This window comes from Fringilla coelebs (genome assembly GCF_963513975.1).
Source record: "Fringilla coelebs genome assembly, chromosome: 7".
Taxonomy (NCBI): domain Eukaryota; kingdom Metazoa; phylum Chordata; class Aves; order Passeriformes; family Fringillidae; genus Fringilla; species Fringilla coelebs.
Genome location: NC_140035.1, coordinates 11,738,745 through 11,762,517, shown reverse-complemented (window position 1 = coordinate 11,762,517; position 23,773 = coordinate 11,738,745). Strand labels below are relative to the sequence as shown.

At 47.2% G+C, this 23,773-nt stretch overlaps 1 protein-coding gene across 2 annotated transcripts in view; it reads left to right on the top strand.

The window, feature by feature from the left end:
• GLI2 (GLI family zinc finger 2) overlaps positions 1–23,179 on the top strand; it is a gene marked incomplete at both ends in the record, with an annotated part of 134,089 nt that extends 110,910 nt beyond the window's left edge. For both annotated transcript variants that reach the window (XM_084209502.1, XM_084209501.1), the window contains 7 exons: positions 868–981; positions 4,076–4,207; positions 7,777–7,926; positions 11,561–11,725; positions 16,143–16,424; positions 19,454–19,790; positions 20,823–23,179. In XM_084209502.1, coding sequence (XP_084065628.1) covers positions 868–981; positions 4,076–4,207; positions 7,777–7,926; positions 11,561–11,725; positions 16,143–16,424; positions 19,454–19,790; positions 20,823–23,179 — 3,537 coding nt within the window. The remainder of the gene's footprint in view (positions 1–867; positions 982–4,075; positions 4,208–7,776; positions 7,927–11,560; positions 11,726–16,142; positions 16,425–19,453; positions 19,791–20,822) is intronic.
• Positions 23,180–23,773: the final 594 nt, after the last annotated feature.

Here is a 23,773-nt window from a genome sequence, read left to right as displayed (position 1 = left end):
GCCTAGCACATTATTAATCATTTTTCTTTTCCACTTACATTCCTTCCAAGTCTAAATTGCAGTTGCTTTTCTCCCCAAAGACTTATTTCACCATATGTCACACCCATTTCAAATTGCTGTTCTAGTAGTATCATACTGAACTTTTAAGACTGGTTTATTGTTTTAGGGTTTCTCACGGCTGCTGCACTGCAAACTCTGTTTGTTATTGTAGGTTATTTGATTGATTGGTTTTGTTTTCTCCTTACAACACTGGCTACCAAAATAATGTGGCTGGAAGGAGTTCTGCCTCTGTTTAAAAATTTGCAGGACCAATCTTGAGCAATTAGCAAGAGTATTTAAAATGTTAATGTTCCAATTTTATGCACATACAATGGGATGTTTTTTCTCCTGAAGTTGTTCTTATTTTTTAGGAGCTTAGCAAATTACACACATAGTCGTTCATGGACACAGCATGCCAGAGCCCTCACATATAACCAGAGCCCCCTGCTTCCCCCAGGAATTCATTTTCTCAGCAAATCATTTCATCACATTGAGAAATAAAACTGGCTTGGGTGGGGGTTGTATAAGGCTTTGATGGACTGGATTGCTCTGAAACAGAGCAGCAGTGGCGAGGCCAAGCTCGCCAGCAAGCCTGAAGCTGGGGCTGCCCTTGACTCTTCTTCCTTCTCTCCTATCCCTCTGCCTTGCACAAACCCCCGTGAGCTGGTTTTCATATGAACCCCAGGCCAACCCTGCTGTCCCTTGCCACTCCTGAAGCCCAACCCTGACTGATTTTAAAGTGAGTTTTCAATGAGGAAGTGGGCCACTGTCTGTGTCATCCAAAATCCCCAAATCCCCTGCCATTTCTTGCCTGGTTTTCTTTCCTAGAGCAAGCAGAGCAGTGAGTCGGCCGTGAGCAGCACCGTCAATCCAGTGATTAACAAACGCAGCAAAGTCAAGACTGAAGTTGAGGGCTTGCCCCCAGTGTCCCCAAACACACAGGTAACCTCCCTGCTGCAAGCCATGTTGTGGGGTTGAGGCAGTGAGCTGCTGGGTCTCATCTTTGGGAATGATCCTCTTGGCATCTTTTGTTGTAGCTGAGAGCAAGGCAGCAAAATCTGCCAAGCAGGCAGGTGTCTCTTGGAGCACAAAGCCCAGGAAGGGACTGGGCAGAGCTGCAGTGACTGAGTGAAGCATTCCATGGGTACTTGGGACTCAGCTTGCTGTTGCTGTGCTTGGATAGGAAAAAAAAGAGAGAGCAAATATATCAAGTGTAATAATCTAAAAATGATGTCTGAGTTTTCTGTGCTGCAAAGCAAGCAGCATTAGTGTCTCAGAGCAAACATAGATTGTGAGGGAAACTTGCATGTAGGTAGAAAGCTTGCAGAAAAAGGACGACTTCTTGATTCATCAAGGAATTGCTCCTAGTAACATCCTTTACACTGGTGACACAACATTTGACACCAGGAAGGGCCCAGAGGCCTTTGCTTTCTTTCTGGAGCCCTGTGATTGCAAACTGCTTAATGGCTGACAGTATCCATCTGACCGTCCTTTATCACAACTGTAAACTATCAGGAGTGCTCTGGGCACTTCATTTTCATGAAATATTAAGCCGTGTTATTGTCAAGCGAATGGAAGAGTTGATGACAAATTTCTCCTTCTGCCCTGGTTCAGGAGCAGGTCTCAGCATGATGCATGGGGACAGCAACGTGTGCAGTCATCAGGGGGCTGGTAAAATTGATGAAGATAGCATATCAGGGAAAGATAAACATGCTGTAGTCAGCACGATTAGGGCAAAGAGGCACCTCTCTGGAGCTTTGAGTTTAGGAGTACATCTACACACTGCTGCAAAATCACATGCCCTGAAAAACCAATCTGGCCACCGCCTGGGCTAATAGGGCAATGTGTTTATTTCTTGCAGCAAATGAAAAAATATTTGAAAGCCATCAGTTGCTTTCTCAAAGCATGTGTTAGTAGAGGAGCTGTGGGACAGACAGCTGCTCGCTCAGCCGCTGCCGCTCTTCGTGTGCTGCTCCATGCGAAGCTGTGTGTGCCCAGCTTGGGAGTGCTTGGATAGCACCAGCCTGGCTCACCCCTGCAGCCCTGCTCCAGGGGTTTTATCCACTGGGTCTTAAAAACACTGAAATTGGCACTGAATGGAGCGGTTTAAAGTAATGCAATGAGGTTTTATTAGAATAGCAAGGTGAAATTAGGAGTAGGAAAATGCACGCTGATCATCTAATAGTTCCTAATGAAGTGGTATGTGAAGTAATTCCCCAAGAGAAATGTAGGTTCCACATCTTGCAGTATTTCAGTATTGACTGGGAAATTACTAGAAGGTACCATGTAAAAGCCCGTTCTTGGCAAGGAGAACAGATTAAAAAACTGAATACAGTGGGTGTCTCCTTTGGTCTAAGCAGGAAGAATTAATTACGTTTAGAAATTCCTTTTCTGCAGGAGACTATGCTGAAAGTTGTGTTACAGTCAGTTAGTAATTGACTGATCCACTTTTTGCTGACTATGAAGTTTATCTATCCCCAAAAACGTGTATGTTTTGTTTTGGAAATGCTGCATTTGAAACACCTCATGTGAGTTGTGGTTTGGGTGTTTGCAAAGCTTGGAAAGACAGTATCTCCCATGATGGTTTGTGCTGTAAAAAATACAATCAGACAAGATTTGTGAGACACAGTGAAGTACCAGGCATGAGGGACCTGAGTTACTGAACGTCTCCTATGCCACAAGAGAGCTCCAGTACAGATTCAGACTGGCATTGAACTAGCTAGAAATGAAACAAGTCAATCCTTTTCAACAAATTAAATTGTTACAGTTACGTTTTTTTAACAGAAAGTATAAAAATTTTGGCAAATAAGATTTTTAGTAGAAAATTACAGTTGTCTGGGAACTGCGCTTTGCACGGAGACAAAAATCCAAAAAAAATTAGTGTTTAAAGCTCAACCAATAGGAATTGCAGGGAAAAAAAGCTGCTGTATGAACTTCCTCAGACTATTGCTCTGGGCTCTGGTATAGTTTGAATCTCCAGAAGTCTTTCTGTAAATTACTACAGTTTCCTGTCCCAAGAGCCACCTTGCAATATCTTTTTTTTTTTAAATAAGAGCTAATTAAAACAAATCTCTTCTGTCTGAAGGTGTCCTGGAGGCAGGATGCTTTGTGCTAGGCAACAGTAGTACCTGGGAGGAAAGGGAGTGAAGGGAGTCAAAACCTTCTGGGTTTTGTCTTGCTAGATTCCCAAGGCAATCGTGGGTGCTGATGGCCTTGTCTGTAGTGCAGGTGTCTGATGCATGCAGAGTTGTCCTTACTCGCATGTGTACTAATTATGTTGTGTGTTACACCATTGTGTAGTTACCCATGCTTTAATCCTAACAGCCATAACAAAAATCATCTGTGCTTCATTTAGCACTGAGGAGCTGGCTAGACAGAGAAGTTAAGGAGAGAGCTCACAGTGTGCCCAGCATAAAAGTAACTCATTTATGAGTCCAGAGTCCCAGGAGCTCTGTTCTGCAACCTACTCTTCACTGGGTCTTGCTCAAGCTTTCCAAACTCGCCTCTCAGAGAAGTGCTTTGAGAGCTCATCACTTTGTCCCTGTGGAGCATCCTTCAGGCATAAATCTTTGGGTTAGGTATCATTTTCTCATCTCCTGAGAGATGCAGAAAACAGGAACCCTCTGCCCAGCCCATGTCAGGTGAGTGGGCTCTGGGCTCTGTCTGCCCTGTGGTTTCTTTATGCTCATGTTTCTCCACTCTGCCCAGATGGGTTGTTTTGCTCCAGCAAAGAGCACAACCAAAGGTCAGGAGCCAGCTCTTTCCCCTTTTTATTTTTTCCTGGGACTGCCCACAACCCAGCTGAATCCAGGCACTGCTTCAACAGTGGCTTTGGGGTGTTTCATGTTTTGTCGTCAGCTCTGATCCACTTCTGCCAAAACTCTGTCGATCCTTATTTCACAGTAATTGTGGATGTTATGTAGCCACAACAAGCATAGTTTTGTGATCAGTTGATACTTGCCCTGTAATCTATGAGTGATGGAGGGATTCAGATGAAAGAAGTTCACCTTACACAATGCACCGTTATGTGTTGCAGGAGCATCTGACAGACCTGAAAGAAGATCTTGATAAGGATGAATGTAAACAGGAGCCTGAGGTTATTTATGAGACTAACTGCCACTGGGAAGGGTGCACAAAGGAATATGACACTCAGGAGCAGCTCGTCCATGTGAGTAATGGTTGGGAGGAAACCCCAGCGATAAATTTGGGTTTCTGTGCGCTTGTCCTCATTTTTTATCACTAGCTGCTGTACAGCCAGAGCTCACCCTGGGAGCTACTAAAGGTGCAAATCAGAGATACGGTGTGTAAACACTGCCAAAGCAGGTCGCTGCTCCCCAAGGAGTTCAGCTGAAAGAAGGCTCTCATAGATTATGTGATACTGCTCCCTTCTCAGCTGCTGAGGCTGCACTTTCAGTCTCCCTTGTGCGTGGCCCAATGACAGAAGGCTGAGTGCAGAAGAATGGATCAGAAAATGGGGAAAGGGGCTGAGCCCTTCTCTCTTCACTGGCCATATTCACTGAGCCTTCCCACAGAGCTACGCCAGGTATGGGTCAGGGATCATCCATGCTGTCCTGAGTCCCAGTCCAGGCTGGGAAAGCCTCTAATGCTGCTGTTAATGAGCTGTGGAGCCATATCACTTAGAGGCTGTTGACCTGCTCAGCTCATCCCTCCCACAGAAACAGAGCACTTTCTGACTTTGGAGATATGCTCCAGTGTCTGAAATACAGAAAGTGGGTTGATTTTCTAAAACTTGGGCAACAGGGCTTCCATAATCACAGTGATGTTCCCAAACCAGTGTCAAAGCTGCTCTCTGAAGGATCCCCAAACCAAGTCATTAATCAGATTTTCAGTTCTAATTAACTCCAAGAACCTTTTGTATGCTTTGCTTCATCTGTATATCCACCATTTGGTTTCCTTTGGCTTCTGGGGTCAACAAATTCCTCATCCTCAGGGAAGTGCCTGTGAAATCAGACATGATCTCTGTCTAAGCCCCATTTTGCTCCCAGCCCAACACCCTCCTAGTCCTTATTTTGGCTCTATGGTGCAAGTCCCATTTCTTTGAAACCAGCCCATATCTGCTGGGAATTCACCAGCCCAGCAACCCTGATGCTTTCAGCAGAGTTTTGGATTAAACACCATTTGCAACAAGAGCTGCTACTTTTTCCTTCAGCCTTTAGCTGCTTGTCTCAAACAGGCTCCCAGCTTGCCAGGGGCCACCCATGTGCAACTCACCTGTAGCCCCCTTCCTGAGGGCTTGTGTCGACTTTCACCATTTTTATATATCTTCATTTTGGATACTTTTAAATGCCCCCAAATTGGCATCAATCACCATTTGCCCACAAACATTGTGCAGAGGGACTACACTCTAAATTATCATTTTGGGCACGTGTTCTTCTTCCATCTAAGGCTAGTGCCTGCCCGCCTCTGCCAGAAGCCACCGGTTCAGTGCATCAAATCTTTGAGTACAGACAGATTTGGAAACAGTTTCAAGGCCAGTTGAGTGATAAGGTGCTTAATGGGTTGCACATTGCATGCTATGGGGCTTTGCTTTTTTGGGGTTAAACCACAGCATGTCCTGTCAGATGGGCTGGGCTCACATATGTCCAGCAGTTCTTGTGTGTTTCCTCTCAGATGTAAGAAAAACTGTCTCTGGCCAGAGCAAAGTGCAGAGCACCAGGCAGCTCAGCACAATTTCCAGAAAAAAACCCCAAAAATAAACAAAGAAAAACATTTGATGAAATATCTCAAGATTTTCCTAAATTTGGAAGGTTACAAAAATTGAATCTTCTGTCCTGTGATTACTAGCAACATGGGGTTGTGGGTTTGGGATGCCCAAAATACACATGCAAATGAAATACAGATGTTGTGGGCCAGCTTCTGAGAAGGTGCCATCTCACCATGCATGGGAAGGCTCTAGTTTGTGTGCAGAGCAAAGTACCTGGGTGAGGAGGGTGTGCTCCTCTTACACAGTGTGCTTGTGGGGGAAGTGCAGGTCAACAGGGAGCAGCAGCAGTGATGACATATTTTTGCAAGCACCACTGCTGCTCCCAACCTCAAAGGTCACACTCAATTTGAGAGAAGCCCAAGCAAAGCCTTCAGCCAGGTAGGGGCTAAGGAGCTGTAGCTGAAGTGGGGTGAGCTGTGCAACTCCTCCTACCCCATGTGATGGGAAGCAGATGTTGCCTAGGCAGGGAGTGAATAGCCCTGAATGGGGCTACAGTTCCCCTCCTGTAAATGTTCTTCCTCTGGCTCAAACAAGACCAAAAGGGTAAGCCTGTGCTCTTCCACACTCCCAGCATTGCTGTGTGTAGTCTTGGTTGCAAGTTAGACTCCCACACGAGGAGAGCCTGGAGACGTGTCTCCCCTGTCTGGTCTGGACATGGTTTAGCATGTCCTTGGGTCTCTGGGGAGGTTCATCACATTTCCACCATCTGAGGCTAAAACCTCACACCAATTCCACGTTGTAAATCCAGAACTGTAGGCAGCAGAACTCTGAACCCATACAAAACCTCTCTCAAGCCCAGGCTTCCCCAGCTCTCCCAGCACACAGCTTTGGCTCTCAGTGTTTGTGTGTGGTGCCCAAGAGACCAGCTGAGCCCCACACACCTCCTCTTATCTTTGGGTAGAACTGGGACCCCAGGCAGCAGGACCTTGACCCCAGGATTGGACTGCAGCACACAGAACACTGAGACTGATTTCAGCTGGAACTGTGAAGGCTGATGAATCTGTTTTAATGTACTTTTGTGTCCTCATGCTGCCTCACTGCCCCAAGAGAGTCTCATCCCTAGCTGCAACATGTGTGCCTGGCCTTGGCCTGGGGATGAAGGCGGGGGCTGGAAAAGATCTCAGCACAAAAAAAGCCAAAACCCAAAACCAAAGTGGTTTATTTTAGGATTTCCTGTCAGTGAATGTCTTCTGAAAACACAGGAGTGAGGACAGGCATTATTTTTGGCAATGAGACCCCATTCAGAGAGACAAGGCCGCCGCGGGAGCGGCACTGCCGACGGGCTGGCCCCTGGCTCTGTTTATTTTCGGCAGGGCTTCATCTGCCCTGCACTGGGAAAAATCAGCCCACTTCTCCCTACCAGGGTGGATGAAGGCACCATTCTGAGTCTGGCTTTTCAACACTCCAACACAGAATTTTGTGGGCCCGAGTAATTAGCAGTAAATGAGCTCTCCCTGCTGCATAGCTCTTCGATGCTGTCATTTCCTGCCAGCCACCAGCTCTGGACGGCAGGTGGATGTCATGGGGCCAGCATATGGACTCAGATGCATAGGATCATTTAGGCTGGAAACAACCTTTAAGATTATTGAATCCAATCGAGGCTTGTCTCCTGTCCATCATCCTCCAGCAGCATCCCAGGAAGGGGTCTCAGGTGTGTAAATGCAGCACAGGAGGGTTCAGCAGAAACAAAAATGACTCAAGAGTGGCATCAAGCAGCTGGGAGCACACTGAGAGGGCTCCCTGCTCCCAAAAGCTCCCATTGCTTTTGCAAACCTCTCCTTTTTAGCCTGCTTTGTACCCAGTGTGCTGGGTGCTGCACACCTTTCTCTGCAGGACACACCAGACCACAGTGCTGGGTCCACATCCCTGGTGTCACCTGTGCACCTGGCACCCAGGTGCTGCAGTGCCTGACAAGCACTGGGGAGGGAACATCTGGCTCTCAGAGCACTGTGCATGATTCACTGGCATCAGCTCTTCCAGGAGTGACCTGGTTTTCCTTTGTCTCCTACCAGCACATCAACAACGATCACATCCACGGGGAGAAGAAGGAGTTTGTGTGCCGCTGGCAGGACTGCACGCGGGAGCAGAAGCCCTTCAAGGCCCAGTACATGCTGGTGGTGCACATGCGCCGGCACACGGGAGAGAAGCCGCACAAGTGCACGGTGAGCTGGCACGGGGCATCTCGCTTGGCAAGTGGGACACCAGGCTGGGGTGGTCACAGAAATGTGATTGCAGACATGGCATGGCTTCAGGTAGGGCTATACCAGGCCAGCCACTGGCAGCAGCTCAGAGCCAGCCCACCCCTCTGTGTCTGGGCTACAGCTACTTCAGGTTAGACCCTGGGGACGAGAGGACAAGGAGTGTGGTTGAGGTGTTAGTGGGCAAAGCTGCATTTCCTTGGGAAGAACTGTTTCAGAACTACCACAGAGATGCAAAGCAACTCAGGACAAGTCACTTAAGGTGAAAATCCAGCCAATTTAGTTGCCTACATCCAAGAAAGAAACCCAGTAATGCCACGCTGTGGGGAGGTGCCTCACCCTGGTTGTGTCTAACCTGGCATCACCCACTGCAGCTGCTGGGAATGCAAGATTCCCTCACCCATGGACCTAAGCATTCACACATGCCTCTTTCTAGCCTGGGGATCTAGGCCAACACCTCCTGCCTCTGCTCTTTTAATCCAGAGGTGAGGTTAAGCCATAGGTGCTTAAACCCCAAAGAAGGGCTCAGTCTCCAGACCTTCTGCATACCAGCAGCACTGTGTGTAGGGTTAAACACTGCCTGAGAAAGAGTATGGGGCACTGTTTTGTATCTCAGCCCTGTGGGTGCAGGCCCACTGACCACATGGGAGAGCTGGGCTCTCCTTCTTAGCCTCAAGATATGAAATCCCATATGTGCCTTCACACTTGGAGTCTCTCACCACACTGCTTGCTGGTGTGGGGCTGCCAAGGATGCCTGATGCAAGGCACAAGAGGGAAACGAGGTTATGGAGTTCAGTGACTGTGGTCAGCTGTTGGGAGGGGTGTTCACAATCTCCCTCCTCATCTCCTCCAGCCTTTATTCCTCCCAAAGGTCTTTTCCTCCCTGTCTTTTGATATCCTCTGCTCTCTGCCTTCTCCTCCTGATGGCATTTCATACCTCCTCTGTGGTCAGCATTACACTGTTCCTCTCCCCAGAGTCTTGGGGATGAGTCTCTTCCTGCTCAGCAAATGTCTGAGCTCTCCTCCCATATCTTCCTCCTCCTCTGCTCCATTAGCCAATTCCAGCCCTGCTCGCTCCCTGGCTCTGCCCCAGCTCCTGCTTACAAATATTAGGATATGTATGATTTGCCTGCTGCATGACTCCTTTATCAATCTTCCAGCCTTGTGTTCATTTAATTTAGAGCATAAGCTCCCCCGGGGCACAGGGCCATGTCCTTTGTTTTAATCTTCTAAAGCACTTTGCCCGGTCTAGTGCTTTACCAATCTTCCTTAAAAGTATCAAGAAATATTGATTGTTGGTGCATACAAAGTGAGCACTGAGGGCAAGTCTAGCCTGCCCTTGCAGGCAGAGGGACTCAGGAGACAAAAACAGCAGTGGCTGAATCCTCTTTAGTGCTGTGGTGGAGCAGGAAAAAACACTGCTGCATAATTCTGCCCTTTTCAAGCCTCAGTTTTGTCACACTGGGGCAATGGCAAGGCTGTGTTTGAGTCTCCAGTCGTCCTCTGCCTCCTGGAGAACTGCAGGCCCTCCATGTGCAGTGTGTTGCAGCAGCTGTCCCCAAACTGGAGAACCACCATTTTCCAGTTGCCTGGGATAATGGCAGTTCTGCAGACGGTGCCCTTCTGTGGCAGAGCGTTCCTTGTCCAAGTCTGGCAGTGATTTTTCAAAGCAACAATGGTTTCAGACAAGAAGTTTGTGGTGTACATAAAGCTACAGATGAGCCCAATTGCAGCCTGGGATTTGGTCAAGGATTATTTCAACAGATGACAGCTAGAACTCCCACTGGCATAATCAAATCCACACGTAAGAGTGGGAACAACTGCTTTGAACATGCACAGGCTGCTTTGCTGAGAAGCTTTTATTTGAAAATGTGGCCTTAGAAATTTTGCTCTTAATAACTGCATTTTTGTGTCAGTATCCAGCAAAACTAGAGTGGACGCATGAGTTGTCTCATGCTGAGTTCCCTTTGTTTTCCAGCAAGAGGAATGATGTATTTCAGTAACTGTAGAGACTCGAGTTGTAAAGGATTGTTTGTACAGGGCAAGAGAAGAAAGAGATATACTGTGCTACCTCAGAGCTGTGGCATGTTCTGTGGGACAAATGGGCTAATGAAAGTTGTTTGAGGAAGAAAAACTGGATCCATCCCACCCTGACAAAGCTGTGGAAGGAATCAGCTCTTGCAGGATGCTCCTACTGGTCCTTGAAGAGATGTGAATATCTCCAGAGCAGAGCAAATCTGCCTTATGTCCACCATCTCTTTGCTAGACCTTAAAGGGGATCTTAAGTGAACCTTCTTTGCCAACACAACAAAGTTGCATGGGATCAAACTGTCCCTACATGCTTCATGGGTTTCATGGGCTGCATGTTTGCCTCCCTCCCTAGCAGTGCAGCAGTGGATGTGGAGCCCAAGGCAGCAAGTGCTGTTGCTATTGAATGCAGGTGCCTGTGACCAGGCCTTTGGATGTCCCACTCAGCTGCCCATGGGAAAATCAGACACAGACCATGACCTGTCCTGCTGTGGCTCCAATTTTTTCACTGACCAAGACTCAGGCAGAGCAATGTGGAGTCTTATCACAACTGGACTGAGCTTGTAGGCATGTTTAAGTAGTGTGACTAGAACACAACACATACATTACAGCAGCAGGGGCTGCTTGTTGAAATATAAAGGGTGTTTTTTTGTATAGGAAGTACAGCCTGGGCTTTTCAATGCTCCCAGCTAGGCAGGCAGAGTGCAACATTTAGCTAGAATTTGCAAGGGAGCCTTGTATTTCTTAAAACCTCCCACTTGTTTTGTCAGAGAGAGCTTTAGAGACTCCTTGGTTGGAGGTGAAACCCTCCCATGCTGGGATGGGGCAGGTGCAGGGAGAAGCCTCCAGCCCAGCCAGAATGGAGGGTGGCAGGGCTTTAATCACCCAAAGCCTCACCACATCTCCCAAGCTGCTCCTTCTCATTGTGTGGGCAGCTGGTTCCTTCCAGGAGGATGGTTCCTGGCCTGTTTTCTCATCCAAAAATCCATCTGTCTTCAAGATTGAGAGTCTTGGTTTTTAAACTGGTAATGTCAGACAGCCTGACCACAGCATCCTCCAAGAGTAAACCCAAGCTGTAATTTGGGAAACTTTAAAGCTTGCTAGATTTCTGTTTGTGTGTTAGGGAACTGTCTGCTCTTTCCAGTGTTGGTGCTAGTGAAGTTGCAAGGCTGGTCAGACTGTGGAGAAGCTGTCAGTTCCCTAGGTTGGAAGGAGGGGGCCCCTGTTTCAGAGTGTTTTAGGTGCAGAGGGGTGGCAGGAGGGGCTAAGAGAGCCCTGGTAGGAGTGGAGGGGTGTTTAGCCCTGCTGGAAAAAAAGAGTCACTTGTTGAAATGTCAGGTAGGTACCCAACAAGGAGTAGCACCTCAAATATGACTCACTGCTGAAACTCTCAGGCTGCCTAGGGAAGCAAATTCTCCCAACAAAGTGGATGTTGTTCCCTAAAACACAAGCCCTTTAAAAAGAAGGAAAAAAAATAAAGAATGAGAAACAGATTGGAAGGGTTTAGGCAGGGGGAAAATCAAATTTTTCTGGTTAATTAATCACTCCTCATGTGGTTTTTTTATTTTAGTTTGAGGGTTGCTCCAAAGCCTATTCCCGCCTGGAGAACTTAAAGACACACCTGAGGTCCCACACTGGAGAAAAACCTTATGTCTGTGAACACGAGGGCTGCAATAAAGCCTTTTCCAATGCCTCGGACAGAGCCAAGCACCAGAACAGGACACATTCCAATGAGGTAAGCCTGGGCTCACCACAGCTCAACGGAGGGCTTTTTTTAAATTTTGCTGACAATAAACATACACTTTACACACTGGACGCATGTAAAAAGAAACCTACTGTAATGAGAGGTTTATCTTATTTTTTAATGGGATTTATTTTTGCTGGGGAGCCAGACCACATTAGCTTTATATTTATGAAAGCTGTGTTTGAAATCATAAACAGATGTTAAAGTATGCAAACTTTTTAATCGACTTTGGAAATGAAAACAAGCATTTTCCAAATATATAATTTTTAATAGCACAGATAGTATAGCACAGTTGTGCAAGTTGTGTTTAATATTACTGTGGAGCGGACTTGCAGTAATATAACAGCTACCCTGGATCCTGATGCTCTGGAAATAATAGTCCCTCCATCATTTGATGTACTATGATAGAGCACAATGCAATGCTTTGTTAACCTTGGATAATTAAGACCCACTATTAGTAGTTGGGGAGCAGAGGAAATTGCCTTTATTGTAACGCATGTGATGGTCTGTTGCAATCAACCACGGCCGACGATTGAAATTTATATTACCACTAATTAGCTGACAGGGGAAGAAAAACAACACTCTAAAGTTCTAATAGTGTTTTCAGCCATGAAGAATTCAGTCTGTAGCCTAATTTGCAACAGTTAAATATAGACTATTGGAGAATGGAACACAGTTGCCACGGTTGACAGCCTTTTGAAGCGATGCTGTGTCTACAAAGGGCTTGTTGGGAGTATTTTTATCTCTGGCATAGTATCAGTCAGTGATAACCGGAGCTGTGTAGGTTTCAGAGATTCTGTTTCAGTCAGAATAAGAACTCAAAATCTAGAATCCTCTTCCAGGCCGAGATGATGCTGAGAGGGACTGGTGAATGACTAGGATCCCAGGGTTGTTTGAACTGGTTTGGGTATGAATCCAAACGTCAGGATTGTTCTCCACCAGCAAGATACAGGTTAAAATTAGCCTATATCCACACTTAAACTGGATAGTTTGGAGTTGTTTTAAGGCTACACCAACCTTGAGGCCAGGAGGGACTAAAAAGGTAGGTTGCAGCCTCTTGTCTGCTCGGCAGTAAGTGGTGTTTGACTACATAATTTTTCTATGTTAAAGCTTCTTCTCCTGAAAGGTAGGCAATTGTGGTTTAATCTCACATTTTACGTGTTGGAAATTGCTCGTTCTCCAGCTCTGGATGTTTTTTCTGCCTTTCTTCAGTGCTGGATCCATTGTCCCTTTCATTGTTGATATTTCCACCTCTTAGTTTTGCAGTGTTAAGCCACTCTCCATATTCTCGCTCATAAGCTGAATAAATCATTTGGGCCACTGAAGATTTACATTTTTGCAACATTGTTTCCTGTCTTAAAGAAAATTTGCATCTCCCTTCCATTCCTAAGGATTCCCATGTGAATGGATCACAACTGCTGGTACAGCTGTCAGTGCTGGATACAGACTCACTCAGCCCAGTCTGTGCACTCTGACAGTATGTGAGCGACTTTTTTGCCAATAGATCACTTGAGCTCAGATCCCTGGAACTTTACCAGGAGCTTTTCCAGGCAGGGTAGTTTCCCATCTGAGCCAGCTAATGTCCCATGTGGAATTTTCATTTTGAATGTGTTAGCAAATGTAATTTCTCCAATGGGTTCAGATTCCCAAGTGTTCCAGATCAGGAGCTGCATTGGATCTGGGATGACTCCTCACTTCATCTGAGCAGAGCTTGAACACACTCAAAAGTCAGATCATTTGGGTTCCCCTTGTGCAAGAAGGTGAGGCTGTAGGGCAGGAGCATCCAGCTCCATGTCTCTTGTGGACCCTGAGCTAAATATGTTGACACTTGGCACAAGCTGCTTTCAAACAGCACAAATCAAAGACTCATAACAGATAGGGATTTTATCCTCTGCAGTTGCTTTCCCTGAAGGACACCTACCCCTTGTCTGGTGTAGGAACAGCACAGCCACTAGTGGAGGATCTGTACCAGACCAGCTGGCCCTGCCACAGGAACTGCAAGGCACTGCCACTATCCAAACCATCTTACATTTTGCAGTAATGCTCCTTCCTGAACTGCTGTTCAACCCTCCTTGATGCAGTACAGAAACACCCCAAGATTGTGGGAGATCTGTAGGCTGCATACAATGGCTCTCTGGGCTATATTTTTGACACCCTCTTGGTGAGGATCATATAACAGGATCCTTTACACCAGCTGATATCCCTCACAGCAAAGCTCATCACACTGGGCAGCAGGCCCAGGCAAGGGTCCTGCATCCAGCTGTGGCCATGACCACTGGCTTAGCAAACTGTACTGAGACCTTGGCTCACAAAACCACACAAATGCAAAGCAGAAGTTTGTGGCTGTGAATATTTCCCATTACCCATTGGTAACTCTATTGTGGTTCCTAGCTACCTTCTAAATATTTTCCTCTGCTTACAGTGTTTACATGGAATACACCAGTTTCAGAGTTAGTCATCCAAGTCTCCTCACAGGGGGAAGTTCCAGGTTCCCTGTGTTTGTCACTATCATTGTGTGACAGGACGTAGGTGTATGGTCCAAACATGCTGAAGTTCAAGGCTGGGGATGTGTTACCACACTGACTTTGGTTTGAAATTGTTGAAATGTCATACACACTACACTTCAAACTTTCAGTAACTCTTTGAATCCCTTCAGGGGATACCTTCAAAGTTACACCTGGAAAAGGGTTTTCATCCTGTGACCACTCTCCAGTGCATACACAGAGGAGTGGCTTGAGTTCATGGCCAGCCAAAGACTCAGAGTGTCATTTTCAACAACTCAAGCTGAACAAGGGTAAAACACATAAATCCAGTTCTGCTTTGTATGTGGGGAGTTCTCCAGTTCTCCCACCCTAAGGAGTATCACCCTGTATGTGCATGAGTGTGGGAGGGAGGCATCTGAGGCGTCTAAACTCTTGACTTCACTAGGGTGAAGATGTCAGAATCTGGATAACCCAGTGAAACAGCAGTTGTGCTTAGCTCAGTTGCAATGGGAATGGCCTGATAAAGAGGATGATTGAATCCCCTTAGGGGGAGTGTCTGCTGTCTAAGCAACAGTGATCATGTTACCCTAATGGCTGGGGTCTTAAAATTCAGAACTGTTGAGCCTAAAGGATATTTATAAAAAAATCTTTGAGCTGTTCATATACAGGATTTTTTTCAGAACATCTGGTGGGGGTTCTGTTCTTTATAATAAGGCTTAATAGCAGTAATAGTGTTCCTATAATGCTTGTCCAAAAGGTTGCATGATATTTTTAAACAAATTATTTTTAATGTTGTGCTTTGGTTTACCCAGCACAACAAATACTTTAAAATATATAAAATATTTACCTCAGTGGGGCGTTACATGGATTTAGCTGGTTTGAATGATGTGCCAAGATCAGTCAGGAAGCATGCTTTTGAATACAAAACAGACTTTTAGTGTTTTTGATGTGATGATGCTGGCTTTCTGCAAAGCATATATACTCCTTTGTATTTTTTCACTTCAGTTCCCGGACAAAATTGCAAAACAGAATTTAAAAAAAATTAGGAATGGTCATTTTGAGTAGCCTTCAAATAACATCTGTCTGTTTTTTTCTCATGGATCTACCCTAGTGCATGGGCAGAAAAATACATAGAGTAGTTGTGAGGCCAAAAGCAGAACCTGAGATGAATTCAGAGCTTACAGTGCAGCAGCACCAGCTCAAACCACTGCCGTGCTAATACACTTTGGAATTGGAGACTCAGTGAAATAAAAAAAAAGTAAAAAGAATAAAAGTATCTGTTTGCCGATTTCTGTTTCCAGAAGCATGGCTTCAGCCTTGTTTTCCTATGGCAATCAATGATTCATGAATTCAGGATAGAGTACTGTTGTCTGAAAAAACATTGCATGCCTGTGGTTTGTTTTGCACAATAGCAGATTTCAAGGTGGCAGGTGCTGGAGTGGTGTGATAGATTGAGTAGGGTGAATCCAGTCTGGCTTAAATTCACTGGACTTCCATCAGCCAAAAGGTTTCAGGCATTTTCTTGGTGTAGACCCCACCTAAGAGCACATGTGTTATGCCCAGTCCACTACATCACCTCCTTCCCATCCTTAATCAGGAAACATTCCTGTGGCCACCCGAGCAACTACATACATGGGAAAGTAATACTAAGAAGGTATTTTGTGAATTCTTAACTGTCTTTTGATCCAGAAACTGAAAACAAGAAGTTTAGCCAACATGAAATGACCAGCCAAGTCTGTGTGGATCAGCAGCAACCCATATATCACATCTTCCATATCTCAGTCTTTACAGAGTCCTGTAGAGCAGATGCTCCACATTTTGCTGCTGCCTGCTGCTATGCTCATTGTATTTTCTTGGCCCATACGCCGTACCTGAAATATTTGGGCTTATTCTAAATATAACCCAAGATTTGCTTGCGTTGACAGAAGCCCTACGTCTGTAAAATCCCTGGCTGCACGAAGCGGTACACGGACCCCAGCTCCCTCAGGAAACACGTCAAGACGGTGCACGGGCCCGATGCTCACGTCACAAAGAAGCAGCGCAATGACGTTCACCCGAGGCCCCCTCCGCTCAAGGAAAACGGGGACAACGAGGCCAGCGCCAAGCAGAGCAGCAAGGTGTCAGAGGAGAGCGCCGAGGCCAACAGCACCACAAGGAGCATGGAGGATTGCTTACAAGTCAAAACGATAAAAACAGAGAATTCTGTGGTAAGAGCGGTTGCTTTTGGCAGAAATGATGTGGTTTCTGATCTCTGATGCAGTAGAGGCATGAAGTATTTGTATTCCATTTACCTCTCTGGGCAGGTGCCCTTCAACCCTAGAGTTCAAGTACAGAAATGAAACTGCAGGTCAGGGCACAGTCCGCTACATTTTGTACCTTCCTATCCAGCATCATAAATTCCTGCCCTTGTAGTCATGGGGGCCATGTGATGCCCTTTGCTGAGGTTGGCATTCCTGTGCTGTGAAAGTGGGTAAAACCCAAGAGTGTGGTCAAATGAGCTTTACCTACCTCGCCAGTTTAAACTGAGCAATGACCACAGGGCAGAGATTGATGAATGCTTCTTGAAGCAAAGGTCCTGGCTTAAGCAGTCCCTTTTCTCCTTCCCCCTGCACCCTTCACTCCTTTTCTTTCTAGTCTGCTGCTGTTTGATGAAGCCACTGGGGATAAAACTAGCTGTTCTATTTTTGTTGAGTATCTTAAAGCAAGTTCAATTCCTTGATCCTGTCCACCATACACAGAAGCACAAAATCCCTGGGGTTGTCAGGGACCTCTTGAGATCTCCCTGATCAGCCAAGGTTGGCTAGAGCAGATTACTCAGGCATACAGAAATTCAATACATGACTCCCAGCTGCCATAGAAAATTGTAGCGAGATGATGGGGCAGGGGAGTGAAATTAGGAATAAACATGGGAGCAGTGCTGTGGCCCACAGAGTGCACACTGTCAGTCAGCCATGATCAAGCTTTACAGCTCCAACATCTGAAGCAAAGACCATTTATCAGCTTTCTGTCCATTACAGCAGCTCCACAATTGGCAGTAGTGTGGTCAGTGGTACTAAGGACCTGTGTATAGTGGTGCTTTCAAACACATCAAACCTCTTCCAGCCCATTCAGGATGGAGGAGGAGATGGAGTGTTGCAACACATGAATCACTTTCACCTTTTGATGTTTCTTTTCACTTTTGTACCCAAAATTCTGGTCTGCTGCGTCAGCTCAGAGTGGGACAGGGTATGGACTGGATACAGAAGAAAAGACCTTCACCTGCAAAGGAGTGTTCACATATTCCCCAGCCTTCCCACTTGAGCTGAAAGAACTTTGAGCTCCAAAGTACATATTTTCTTGATTTGAATCCAGGCTAAAAGATTGTTATTCCTGTGAAAAACATGCCCTGGAGCTACAAAGATTTTCTCAGAAGGGTCAGGGGATGTGTTGTTGGACAAATTACTAATGAGCAGCATGTTTCAGTTAAGAAAAAATTTAGTATTTACAGATCCAGAATGTCTCTAATTGACTATAGAAACAGTTTCCTGTGATGAGGTTCTGTACTGTGTTACAAAAGCTGAGTGTGAGAACCACTGGACAGAATGACCTTTCTCCAATACTCTTCCTCCATGTGTTTTGTTGTTTTTTTCCTATGAAAACACTGACACAAATACAGCTCCCCACCCTGCTTCTCCTGAAGGTATGGGCTTGTTTTCCTAGCATTCTGTGCTCCCAGGGTTCCAGCCAAGCCATCTCACTGGCAGCAGGGCCCTGGGTCATGTGTTTCTCTTCACTGTCCCTCTCTAGCACTGCACAGTTCCTTGAGCACCTCTGACAGGTGGCATCTCATCTGGTGGGTCCACATCCAGCTCCTGTGTCGTGGTTAAGGTCAGGGTGCTGGGAGAGGTGAACTGCCTCACTGGTTCCCATCATTCCCAGGCTCCTTGTTTTGACCCATATTTGTGGGTCACCCCAAACCCATGGAAACAGGTAGAAAGTCTCTCCTAGGACCTTTTATTTGTGTTCCTGAAGAGGGAAGGCAGGGAAGATGGGGTGTGGGAGTGGGGGATGTGTTGGTAATTTGTGCTATATTCTGCATTTCTCTCTTCCTCCTTTTACTAACCTGGTCCTTTTTGTTAATGCTGTCTTTGTCCTAACAACCTGTTCTTTATTTCCACTTACCCTTCCTTACTCTACCTTCCTAAGGACAGTCGGTACTAAGGTGAGCAAAGAAATCCTTTGTATTAAAATAGCTGTATAAAGCATGATCTCCTGCAGATCTCTGTCTCCATTTAACCCTCACAGGGTAGAAGTGGAAGTATGTGGGGCAGTGGGAAGGGATAGGAGAAATTTGCTTGAGTGCAGAAAGGGGGAGGATGCAGTGCCTGAGGATTCCCTTTGCCACCTTTCTCCCAGCATCCCAACTTGCCATTAAATATTGGGATTGCAATCTCTATCATCTAGACTGAAGGACAATCAGAGCCAGTCAGCCCTGCCCATGGGGGGCTGCTATGGAGTAAAGTACCAATGCTGCAGCATTCCCATTCCCACCTTGGCCCAGGGCAGAGTGCTTTGCCTTTTCAGCACTCCCATTATTGGCTGGAGCGTGGGCCTGGAGCAGGAAAGCCCGGCATCCTGTTTGGTAGCAGCAGCAGAGCGAGTTCAGACCATATAGTGTCTGCTGCAAATAAACTACTCAATGTGAGTAGTTTACATTCCTAATGTAAATAAAATAAATATTTATGGTACTTATCTGCCTTATCTGCAAGTGGGAGTTTGCAAACAGTGAGCCAGGTTTTTATCTGGCGGGGAAGTTTGTCAGCTAACATAATTATATGTTAGGGTACTTTAAAGACAGAAATACGTTGTGTCTGAAATACTTAAGCCTTGATCCCATGTTAGATAAGCCAGTGTTTGCTGCAATATACCTTGCACAACCAGGTGACATGCTGCTTTTCTTCAAGAAACAGCTGTCCTTCTTTTGGAGGAAGAACATTTGGTTTCTCTCCATCTTTCAGTTGAATCACCATGGTTTTTCCAGCTGTGGGGTGCTGTCCCATCCTCCTCTCACGGGAGGAGGCATCTGCCCTTTGGAAGAGCTGGGATCCTGCAGCAGGGAGGGGTAACAAGACAAGGGAGGGCCTAGGATAGGAGCTCTCCTAGCCTCCAGGACTAACACTGGGGATGTTGGGCTCCTGATTTCTTTCCATCCATGTTTTCACCTGCCCAACGCTTCTTCCTCTTTTCCCTCCCCAAGATGTGTCAGTCCAGTCCTGGTGGCCAGTCGTCATGCAGCAGTGAGCCATCACCCCTTGGCAGCACCAACAACAATGACAGTGGAGTAGAAATGAACATGCACAGCGGGGGAAGTCTGGGAGATCTGACGGCGTTGGATGACAACGCTCCTGTCGTGGACTCAACAGTCTCATCTGGTAACTCAGCAGTCAGCCTGCAGCTAAGGAAACACATGACGACGATGCAACGACTTGAACAGCTCAAGAAGGAGAAACTCAAGACAGTTAAGGATTCCTGCTCATGGGTGAGCCCAGCTCCACAAGCCAGAAACACCAAGCTGCCTCCCATCTCAGGAAATGGTAAGCCCTGGGCCTGGACCGTGTCCTGTAGGAACGTTTCAGAGTTTGACTCGGGTTTCATAACCAAGAGTCTACCCTGGAGGAATGAGGATCATTCCTTATTGCCTCTGAGTCATGCTTTGACAGATAAAGATCTCAGGTAAAATGGACAGCTTGGGCGTGAACACAGACATCTGGTGATGTGCAAGAGAAACCCAGGTGCTCAGTTCTACAGACCTATGAAGGGAGACAGAAGTTTTGGTGTCCTTGTTTCTGAGCTTGCCCAGAACCCAGACACAGCTGTCCCCATTGTCTCAGTTACAGCCACAATACTGCTTGCATCTTTTCTAGCAGTAAATATTCCCCAGGGGCTAATGTGCTCCCTGGGAGGCCACTGGAGCACAGCAGCAATCCAGACAAGACCTCCCTCCATAATCTTGCTCTGACAGAAGCCTTTTGTCACTCAGAAGCTCCTGGCTACTGCCTCCAACTTCATATGCTTGTTTCCCACTGGCTAGTGATTCCTGGTAAAAGCATCTTTTTGAACCCTCTAGAGGTCCTCTAACTTTGCCAAGAAATCCAAAGGCATAGTGCCTGGATCTCAGAGCTTCTTGAGTTGCTCTTAGCATTTGAATGTCAACTTTTGGGTCCTCAGGCTGCTCTCCCTGACTGCTGTGCATCTGTCCCAGAGAGCAGCTGTGGTTGTAGCTATGTGCTGTCCCTGTGGCACTGTTCACACCAGTCCTACCTTTGTCCTACTGAGGGAAGTCCATGTGGAGACATTTCCTCAGAAGCTGAGTGTAGAGGGTGTACATGTTACAAACACTCTGCAGCAGGGACTTCTTAATTTCTCTCCCCAGACTTCTTGCTCCCTTTGCATGAACATAGAGCTAGAAATGAAGCTTTGAATTCTAGCAGCACATGAAACTCATTATCATTCCCATGAAGGATTTGGGGGTGGCTTTGTGGGTCTGTATTCTGGCACCTAGAGCACTACAAAGTGAAATTTCTCAGCTAAGTAAACCTTTTCCTTCCCCACAACCTTTTTTTCAGGCTCTGTTCTAGAAAATAGTGGTGGTTCTTCAGCTATGCTGCCTAACCCCAGAATAATGGAGCTGTCTGTCAACGAGGTTACGATGCTGAACCAGCTCAACGAGCGCCGTGACAGTACAACAAGCACCGTCAGCTCTGCCTACACTGTCAGCCGCAGGTCCTCAGGGATCTCCCCGTACTTCTCCAGCCGCCGTTCCAGCGAGGCTTCGCATCTCGGGCACCGCCCCAACAACACGAGCTCTGCTGACTCCTACGACCCGATCTCCACGGATGCCTCCCGCCGGTCGAGCGAGGCGAGCCAGTGCAGCGGGATGCCGGGTCTGCTGAACCTCACACCAGCTCAGCACTACAGGCTGAAAGCCAAATACGCTGCTGCCACGGGGGGCCCTCCTCCGACTCCCCTACCAAACATGGAGAGGATGACCCTGAAGAACAGGATCTCACTGATGGATGGACCAGACCCCACCTTGCCCTCCGTCCGCCTCCCCCCAGGCCCCAGGCGTTGCAGCGATGGTAACACCTTTGGCTACCCATCAGCTCCAGCATTTCCCCATGAGGTGCAGGGCAACTGCACGAGACGGGCAAGTGACCCTGTGAGGAGACCTCCTGGAGACCCCCAGGCTCTCCCACGAGTTCACCGCTTCAACAGCACCAACAGTGTGAACCCCTTCCATCCTCCACACCCCACAGACAGGAGGAATTTTGGTCTCCAGAGCTATGGGCGCTCAGACGGAAGCCTGCCCCGGCACTCCTACTCACCCCGGCCACTGAGCATCAGTGAAAACGTCGCCATGGAAGCCATGTCCGGGGAGACAGACGTGCCCATTGGAGATGATGATATTATGCTGCCAGATGATGTGGTACAGTACATCAAATCCCAGAACAATGGGACAGTGGCCGAGAGCACTTCCATGGGGTACAGCAATGAGATGCAGAACTTCCAAGGAAGCGGGAAGCTGCAGCCTCCAGCCTTGTCCAGCCAGCGCAGGATGGCGGTGGCTGAGGCAAGCATGAGCCACTTGGGACCCATGATGGCAGAGTGTTCCATGAGTTTTGATACTTCTTCAGACATGAATAAAAATAACATGCCTGTCCAGTGGAATGAAGTCAGCTCAGGCACAGTTGATATCATGTCCAATCAGTCAAAGCAGCAGTTTTCACAAGGGAACTTAGCGGTGGTCCAGCAGAAGGAGAACTTTGGTCAGTACCAGAATTACAACCAGCAGCAAATGCAGCTGCCAGACAACAGCATGAATGCAACACAGCAGAGCTTTATGCAGAGAAACATGGGCATGGATGGGCAGAGGCTAAACTGCATGCAGCTGCGGCAGCAGCACATGAGCCTAGGTCCCAGCATGAACCCCGATATGGGCTTGCACACAGGGTATAACCAGCCACATCAGATGCTGAGCCCCAGTGCAGTCAGTGGCAACCCAAATCAGATCTCTCCTAATTGCAGCAACATGGCAGCAAAGTCTGGACCCCACCTTCACCCTCAGCAAATGGACATGGCGGCCAACCCTTCCCTGATGGTCAGGAGCAACAGTGAGCGCACAGCGCTGGGACAGGTCATGCACGAACCGAGTCAGCAGAACTACTCATCTCAGCCAAGCCACCTGAACTTCCCTGTGGCTCAGGAGACCTTTCCTCAGCCCATCATGACCTCCAATCAGCCCAGTTTCGAGCCTCAGCAGAGCGTGGTGGGTTCAGCTGCGCAGGCATATCCACCTGGCATGATCCAGCCTCATCCTCCACCGGAGCCAAACCCGGGCAGCAGACCCCGAGGGGTCCGCACTGCCCAGCAGCTGGGCTACATGAGAACTGCCCATCCTACAAACACCATCAGCTCTGGCCAGGAGACAGCGGAGGCCATGCACAAAAGAACCAGTGACATGCTGCTGGCACCAGCCCAGCAGTGCGCGGACGGCACGAGGGACAACAACTTGATGTACTATTACGGCCAAATCCACATGTATGAGCAGAACAACGGCTTCGATAACCACGCGGACTGTCGGGTCAGGCAGCAGCAGTGCACGCAAAACAGCAAGCCAGCCACTCTGCCTTCCCCAGGAACAAACCAGGTGTCCAGCACAGTGGACTCTCAAGGTCTTGAGCCTCCCCAGATAGATTTTGATGCCATCATGGACGATGGGGACCATTCAAGCCTGATGTCGGGAACCCTGAGCCCCAGCATCCTGCAGAACCTCTCCCAGAACTCCTCTCGCCTGACGACTCCACGAAACTCTCTGACACTGCCCACCATACCTGCGGGGATAAGCAATATGGCAATAGGTGATATGAGCTCCATGCTAACCACGCTGGCGGAAGAGAGTAAATTTCTAAACATGATGTCGTAATGGTAAAGCACAAGGCCTTGGTGCTATCCAAGGGGCTCTGCGTGAAGCAGTTGTATGAATGTGCTTTTCAAAAATAATATGTTTCAATAGAGTAGGGTTTTTTATAAGTGTTAAATACATTAAAGGATTTCAAAGTGAAAAATTTAAGAAGTCTGTGTACAGAATTATGTAAACTATATGCAGGCAGTTCAGTACCACAAGGGTGCACCTCTAGTATTAATTTTTTTGGCTTGGTTTCCTGGAGCACTGAACGGTATCACCACCAAGCTAGGAGACAGCATGAGGGTGGTTAGAGATGAAGCCCTCCCTTCTGGGAAGCCCTGTAAATAGCCCTCCCCATCATTTTTCCGTTAGTTACATTTGCAAAAAAATTCTGTTTTCAACCCCAGAAAGAAATGGGAGGATGCATTTTTGGTTAGAATAAAAGCCATACTATGTATTCTGCTCTGATGAGAGTAGGGTTTAGTTATGTCTCCAAACAAGCCCTCTGCCAGCAGTATTGTTTTATACCGTAAATACCTTTGTACCTTGCAAAGAGCGACGTTTCCAAATGGCTTCTCAGCAAAGTGCCTTACCATGCTTTCTTGTTAAGTA